Genomic DNA, 7,774 nt, shown 5'->3' with positions numbered 1-7,774 from the left:
TTCCTTGTTTGCTGTGTGCACAGTCTTATTTTAGTTGAGCCTTAATTGACGTTGGCATCACTGGGAAGAATTGATCTCTAGGCCAATTGGCTGTGAAGACCAGCTGTTACTATAGTGGAAGAGCTGTTGTGCAGAAGACACCCTTATGGGGCAGGACTTGCTTCAGTGGGGCTCTGACACTCACTGAGTCTGCCCCAAGTGTGTCTTTCATGGATGTGAAGAGTTGTAATCTGGATGGTCTCACTCTGACCACTGGGTACACTGGCTCTTGGATCTCCAAGGAGGTGAAAAGTTAGCCACTGCCTGAGGCCACCTAGCACAAGCTACAGAGAGATCTGCAGATTCCTCCTCTTTGTTCGGGGTTTGGAGATGCCCAGATGAGGTGCAGCTGTGAAGCAATGCAGGCTGCTGACGAGCCTTAGGCCTTCTTTTGGAAACTCTGGGGTTCTCTGACCCACCTACAGTCAATGACAGGTTTTTAGGTGGAGAAAGGCCAGGCCTTTCGTATGTAAAAGCTTTTGCTCAGAGCTTGGGTGGGGTTGTAAATTGGGTGGAGTGGGGTCTGAGGGAATCACCAGGGTGGAGCAAACTGCAATAGCTGCCAGTCTGCTCTGCCTCAGAGAGGTCCTGGGGTCTGTGTCCCGTGGCTCCGTGCAGGAACAATGAACGCTGCAAGCACCTCTGCGAGAAAGCCGCCCTCACATTCCTGTGCCGGTGCCAGACAGTCCAGTTTTTGCATTATCCTTGCCAGGTTTTGGTATCAGGGTTATAATGGCCTCAAAAAATATGTTAGAAAGTATGCCTCTTTTTAAATTTTTTGGAAGAGTTTGAGAAAGATAGGTATCAAATCTTTTTTGAATGTTTGCTGGAATTCACTAGTGAAACCACCTGGTCTTGGACTTTTTTTGGGGGGGAGATTTTTTATGGTTGTTTCAACTTCCTCACTGTTGATTGGTCTATTTAGAATTTCCAATTCTTCATGTTTCAGTCTAGGAAAGTTATATATTTCTAGGGACTTATCCATTTCTTCTAGGATATTGAATTTGGTGGCACATAGTCTCACAGTATGCTACTATGATCCTTTGTATATCTGTGATATCTGTGGTAACTTCTCCTCTTTCCTTTCTGATTTATATGAGTCTTTTCTTTTTTTCCCTTAGTGAGTCTAGCCAGGGGTTCACTAATTTTATTAATCTTTTCAAAGAACCAGCTCTTTGCTCTATTAATCTTTTGTATAGTCTTCTTGTTCATCATTTTATTCAATTCTGCTCTAATTTTTATTAATTCTTTTCTCCTGCTGATTTTGGGCTGTTTTTGTTCTTTTTCTCAGCTCCTCCTGGCTAAAGGGAGCACCAGCCACATCCAATTTCCTCCGTTCTCCAGGCTGAGCCCCACAGTGAGCTCCTGGCTGCACAGCTACCTGGCACATCTCAGCCTTTCTGCCTTCTTGCCTCCCCTGTTTGTTTCCATGTGCTTACTTTTAGATGCTTCGATATCATCCCATTCAACCAACAATGTGGGAGATGCTATTTGCAAACAATAGCTCTGACAAGGGGTTAATACCCAAAATATATAAAGAATTCATACAACTCAACACCAAACAAACAATCCAATTAAAAAAATGGACAGACACCTCTCCCAAGAAGACATACAAATGGCCAATAAATATATGAAAAGATGTTCAACTTCACTAGCTATTAGGTAAATGCAAATCAAAACTACAATGAGATACCATCTCACACCTGTTAGAATGGCTATGATTAATAAGGCAGGTAATAACAAGTGAGGAGAGATAGTGGAGAAAATGGAACCCTCATTTACTGCTGGTGGGAATGTAAACTGGTGTAGCCACTATGGAAAACAGTATGGAGGTTTCTCAAAAAATTAAGAATAGAGTTACCATATGACCCAGCAATTCTTCTGGGTATCTACCCAGAAAACCCAAAAGCATTTATTCGGCAAAGATATATGCACCTCTATATTAATTGTAGCATTATTCACAGTGGCCAAGACATGGAGACAACCAAAGTATCCTTAGATAGAGGATTGTATAAAGAAGATGTGGTACATGTATACAATGGAATACTACTAAGTCGTAAGAAAAGATGAAATACTGTTATTTGCAATTACATGGATAGACCTCAAGAATATATGCTAAGCAAAATAAGTCAGTCAGTTAGAAAAAGCTAAGGACCACATGATTTCACTCAGATTGGGATATAAAACTGAAACTCATAGACACAGACAACAGTATGGTGGTTACCAGAGGGAAGGGGGTAGGTGAGTAAAGGGGGCCAAATATATGGTGATGGAAGATGGTTTGACTTTGGCCAGTGTGCACACAATGCAATATACTGATTTTGTACCATAGAAATGTATACTTGAAACCTATATGATACTATTAACCAATGTCACCCCAACAAATTTAATTAAAAAATAATAAATGGTTGTAAATGGCAAAGCTAATTATAGAGGTTCCTTTAGAGCGTTTCCAAGTTTATCAGATACAAGCAAGGGTTGGAGGCAGTTTTCTATCACCTTCTATGCTATGATCTTCCTTAAAGAGCTAGTATACTAGTATTTCGCCTAAGAGGATATTTCCATATTATGTGCATATATGCATATTTGTAAACTGATATTATATGTTAGTATATGTATATATAGACATATAAAATTCCAATTCCAGAAACTGCTATAAATGTGAGACTTCAGAAATCACCCATTTGTATCACAAACTATTTCACAGACATTCTTTCCCAGAAAGATGAGGTGTCACTGACCACTAAATAAGAAGTTAAAAATATTTTATGCAACCAAAACAAAAGAGTTAAAAGGCAGCTAAAAGGCCAGGTGGCTCAGTTGGTGGGAGCATCATCCTGTACACCAAAGGTTGCGGGTTTGATTCCTCCTGGTCAGTGGACATACCTAGGTTGCAGATTCTATCCTCATACAGCGTACAGGAAGGCAACCAATTGGTGTTTCTCTCAAGGCAACCAATTGATGTTTCTCTCTCACAATGATGTTTCTCTCTCTCTCTTCATTTCCCTCTCTCTAAAATCAATAAGCATGTCCTCAGACGAGGACTAAAAAAAAAAGGGAGACAATCCTATCTTATATTTGCTCTTTTATTAGAGTTCATGATATTTAAAACAATTTTTCTAGAGGAAAATTATTTAAACTTTATTAGAATAAAGAGTTATTTATAATACGCTATACTTATGATTTAGTAGTCACAAGTTAAGCTCACATCTGGTTTGGAACATATAGCCATTCCCAAAGGAGTTACACAATGTCATTTCAAATGCAACCACGAGCAAATATGGTGAAGGACTCAGAGGCAAATCTGCAGTTGTAATTTGGATTTATTATGTTATTTTTCATGGTCAGGTCAAAATATTGCACAGACAACAAATAGAAACATTATAAACAATTATCATATTGTCTATAAAATAGTAATATGAATAACAGAAAAAAATCTCAGCATGGAAGAAACTGATAAAAAGAATAAGGGTTAGACATCCCACTGCATTAGAATAATTATTAGAACTTGTGTTAAATTCCATCAACACATGAAGATGTGAAGTTTTAACTCGATTCATTTCTATAAATAAGCTAGTTAAGTTCTTCCTAACTAAAAAGAAATAAAACTTTGTCAACTGAACAGTGCATTTTCCCAGGTATTATGAAGAGAGCGTTATTTATTCTAAAGTATGCATAGTTCTCATTAAAACAGAAAAATATATGTGCTTGAAAATTACCAAAGAATCTATTAAGTAAAGTAAAAAGAGCGTGTAATCAGGAAACTGACACTTGAGGTCCTCTCCAAATGACAGAAGAGCTAGAAGAGCTAGAAGAGCGGGGGTGGGGAGGCCACCCAAGAGCTATATTCCACCCTCCCAAGGGACACATACATAAAGACATGCACGTTCCTAAACTTGAATAGGCTCTACAAAAAATCAAAAGCAAATCTAAAACCTGCCAGAGGGCTTTGGGGTTTTGGATAGCATTCTGAACTTGGGATGTTTATCTATAACACACCTGAATTCTGAATGGGCCATTTGTCATTATGGTAACGTCCTCATTCCCTTCCCTTCCCTTTCCCTCCCAGAAGTTGATGCTACCTTTCCAGCAGATAAGAGGTCCCTTCGACAGAACACCCTGGGAGCTTCTGACTAGGTAGTACTTTAAGTGCTTCTGCTTCTTTGGCTGGGTGGTGAGCTTCAAGTTAATGTGGTTGGAAAATTCCGTGAAATACCGAAATCCTCTTTCTCCACAGCCGATACAGTTTCCAGAAAACCCTGGAAGGAGGGAAACCCAAGTTACTGGTGGCCTTGTATGTTGTTACAATACCTTTATATATAAGAAGCACACACTTATTAAGCGTTTTTTGACTCAATAATTTCCCAATATTTTATTAAAAAAATAATAATTCAAAGGAAAAACCAGGTACAGTATTTTAGCAGTTATTTCATATCAGTGAAAGACTGAAAATTTTTTTAATGTTTAATGCTCTAAAAAGACAATGGTTAGGAAAACAGAGTGGACAATAACATGTGATAGACTATATAATTGACATAAAAAATAGGAAAAGGTCCTAGAGATGTCTATTATTTCTTCCCCACATACTCCGTTTTTAGACAACCTGCTGGTCTGGTTCTCTGCCCTGACCACTGTGTGGAATTGACTAATTAGACTGTGGGCCAATATCTGACTCAATCTGGGACAGTCAGTATATCTCGCCTGAAATTTATGTCCCCAAAGAGCCTGTATACAAACTCTTGTTCACAGGCACTTACATAATTACAAAGAGTCAATCAGATAGCTGTGGACCCTGAGTTTATGAGGTTTTGTTAAATTGGAACCCAAGTTGGCACTATGTCAACCACATGTCAGCTAAGGTGTGGGAGAGAACAAACAGAAATGTGAAGAGGAAGCTGGTCTGTAGATAGAAGAGCATGGGCACTGATGTGTAAACTCAGGTCATTGTCCACTTTCCAGTTTCTTTGAGATCTAGCTGTACTTCCTGGCATGAGTTCCTTGAGATTCCCATTTCCTCTTTACTCAAACTAGCTTATGATTCTTTTAGCTGTAACACCCAAACAATTCTCAGTCAGATCAATCAAACAAAATAAAACTTTCAGTGACCTGCCCAGAGCAGGGGACATAGAAAGAAGAAGAAATGGAGAAGGCTCTCGGAGGACGAGAGGCCAAGCTTTGCTTTGTTGGAAATGATTTTTCAGTTCCCCTTAATACACAGAGGAAAAGGTGGACAGGAGGAGAGTGAGCACCTCTGGTTGTGACTGATGAGGACATAACACATGCACTATAATATAGTGAACGAGGAAAAAAATACAAATAAGAAAGGGCATCCCAAACTTCATAAATACAACATCTCTACATACAAATAAGTAATTGGAAATAAATTCACTGACGAAGCGATACATTTTTTAAAGCCCCCAAAACAATCTACTACATAATTAACAAATATAGATAAGGAGAGAAGAGAAAGACCATGAGGATTAAAGACAGACTATCTTTAAACAAAAAAAAAAGTGTGTGTGTGTGTGTGTATAATAGATTTCAGAGAGGAAGGGAGAGGGAGAGAGAGATACTAGTAGAAATATTAATGATGAAAGAGAATCATTGATTGGCTATCTCCTGCATACCCCACACCGCAACCTGGTTGAGCCCGCAACCTGGGCATGTGCCCTGACCGGGAATCAAACCTTGACCTCCTGGTTCATAGGTCTATGCTCAGCCACTAGCCTAGTAGGAGGGGCAGGGATGCAAAACAGACTGGCTCCACTACATGTGTGTGGTGGTTGAGATCTGGAGGGACATTTCAACTGCAGAGGCCCCCCCCTGAAGAGCAAGGGGTTTAAGTTCCATGCCTAGCTCCCCAGCCTGAAACACTAGTGTGGAAAGAAGAGCCCACATAACATCTGACTGTGGAAATCAGTAGAGATTTGTCTGTCCAGCGAGACGGAAGGCTGCTGGAAACCCAGGTGTCCCCCAAAGAGCTTGTATACAAACTCTTGTTCACAGGCACTTACCCTGGGTTTCAGCAGAGGGACAGTGGCTGAGGGGGAAGGGCTCCAGAAATATATAGGGAGAAACTGAGGTGTGTGGCTTCAGGGTGAAGGCTAGAAAGATGGCTGCCTTTCTTCCTGTGTTGGGCCTTCCTAATGCATGGCCAAAGCTGCATCTGCATTAGGCTGGTGAACTCCACTACTCCACCCTGACAGATGCTAAGATGCACCCCACCCAACTCACACTGCCAGAGGCTCATACAGTAGCAGCCAGCCTAGGCTTGTGCTGCAGTCTTTCCTTAAAAACACTCAAGGAACTCCAGTCAAACCAGGAGAGAAACTGAGTTGTGTGGCATCAGAGTGAGGGCTAATGGAATGAGCACTATCTTTCCTATGTTGAGCCTTCCCCCTACACAGCCAGATCTGAATCTGCCTTAGCCTGGTGAACTTGACCAGCTCTACCCTGATGACTCTCTGAGACCCCACCCCACCACAAAGATCCACAGCCCCAGGCAGATGGCAGATGGCCTTGGTTTACCCTGTGGGACTACCTCAAACAAAAAAAGTTTTTGCACGGCAAAGAAAATCGTCAATAAAATAAAAGGAACGTGATGAATGGGAGAGTGTATTCAGCAATGATACATCTGATAAGGAGTCAATATCCAAAATTTATAAAGAACTCATATAACTCAACACCCAAATAACAAACAATCCCCTTAAAAAATGGACTGAGGATCTGACTAGAATTTCTCCAAAGAAGGCATACAAATGGCCAATAGACATATGAAAAGATGCTCAACATCAATAATTATCCAAGAAATGCAAATTAAAACCACAATGGGGTATCACCTCACACCTGGCAGAAAAGCTATCATCAATGAATCAACAAACAAAGGGACCAATGCAAATTTGTGCAGCCATTATGGAAAACCATATGGAGGATCCTTAAAAAGTTAAAAATGGAACTTCCACAACTAGAGAAAGAACTGGGGAAGCTCAGAGTAAGGAAATAATAAAGATCAGAGCAAAAATAAATGACAGAAACTAAAAACAAAAACAAAAAAACAATTCCAAATGAAACCAAGAGCTGATTCTTTGAAAACATAAAACAAGATGATGACACTTGCCCTAGCTGGTTTGGCTCAGTGGATAGAACATTGACTGAAGGGTCTCAGGTTCAATTCTAGTCAAGGGCACATGCCCGGGTTGCAGGCTTGGTCCCCAGTGTGGGGCGTGCAGGAGGCAGCCGATCAATGATTTTCTCTCATCATTGATGTTTCTATCTCTCTCTCCCTCTCCCTTCCTCTCTAAAATCAATAAAAAAAAATTTTAAAAAAGGATTGATGAAACTTTAACCAGACTTACCAAGAAACAAAGAGAGAGAACCTAAATAAGTAAAATAAAAAATGAAAGAGGAGAGTAACAACTGACATCACAGAAATATAAAAGTTGTAAGAAAATAGTATGGCCCTAGCCAGTTTGGCTCAGTGGATAGAGCATCAGCCTGTGGAGTGAAGAGTCCTGGGTTAGATTCCAGTCAAGGGCACTTGCCTGGGTTGTAGGCTCAACCCCTGAACTACATCCAGCACAGCCAGTGGTGAACCTGAGGAGGGGTGGTGAAGGATTAAAGAAAACAGAGAAGAGAATACAGTTGGGGCCAGGTGGGACACTGTTCTCAGATGGAGAGACAGTGCCACAGCCTGCAAGCTGAGTCTTTATTTTAAAGTCAGATCCCATGAGGCAAA

The 7,774-nt window shown here is 40.5% G+C and overlaps 1 protein-coding gene across 2 annotated transcripts in view; it reads right to left on the bottom strand.

The window, feature by feature from the left end:
- The window catches only part of GREB1L (growth regulation by estrogen in breast cancer-like), a 130,570-nt gene that overhangs the window by 87,512 nt on the left and 35,284 nt on the right, over positions 1-7,774 (bottom strand). For both annotated transcript variants that reach the window (XM_006761880.2, XM_006761881.2), the window contains exon 6: positions 4,122-4,298. In XM_006761880.2, the coding sequence (XP_006761943.1) occupies positions 4,122-4,298 (177 nt within the window). The remainder of the gene's footprint in view (positions 1-4,121; positions 4,299-7,774) is intronic.

This window comes from Myotis davidii, unplaced genomic scaffold, assembly GCF_000327345.1.
Source record: "Myotis davidii unplaced genomic scaffold, ASM32734v1 scaffold96, whole genome shotgun sequence".
Lineage (NCBI taxonomy): Eukaryota > Metazoa > Chordata > Mammalia > Chiroptera > Vespertilionidae > Myotis > Myotis davidii.
This window is presented reverse-complemented; position numbering and strand designations above follow the sequence as displayed.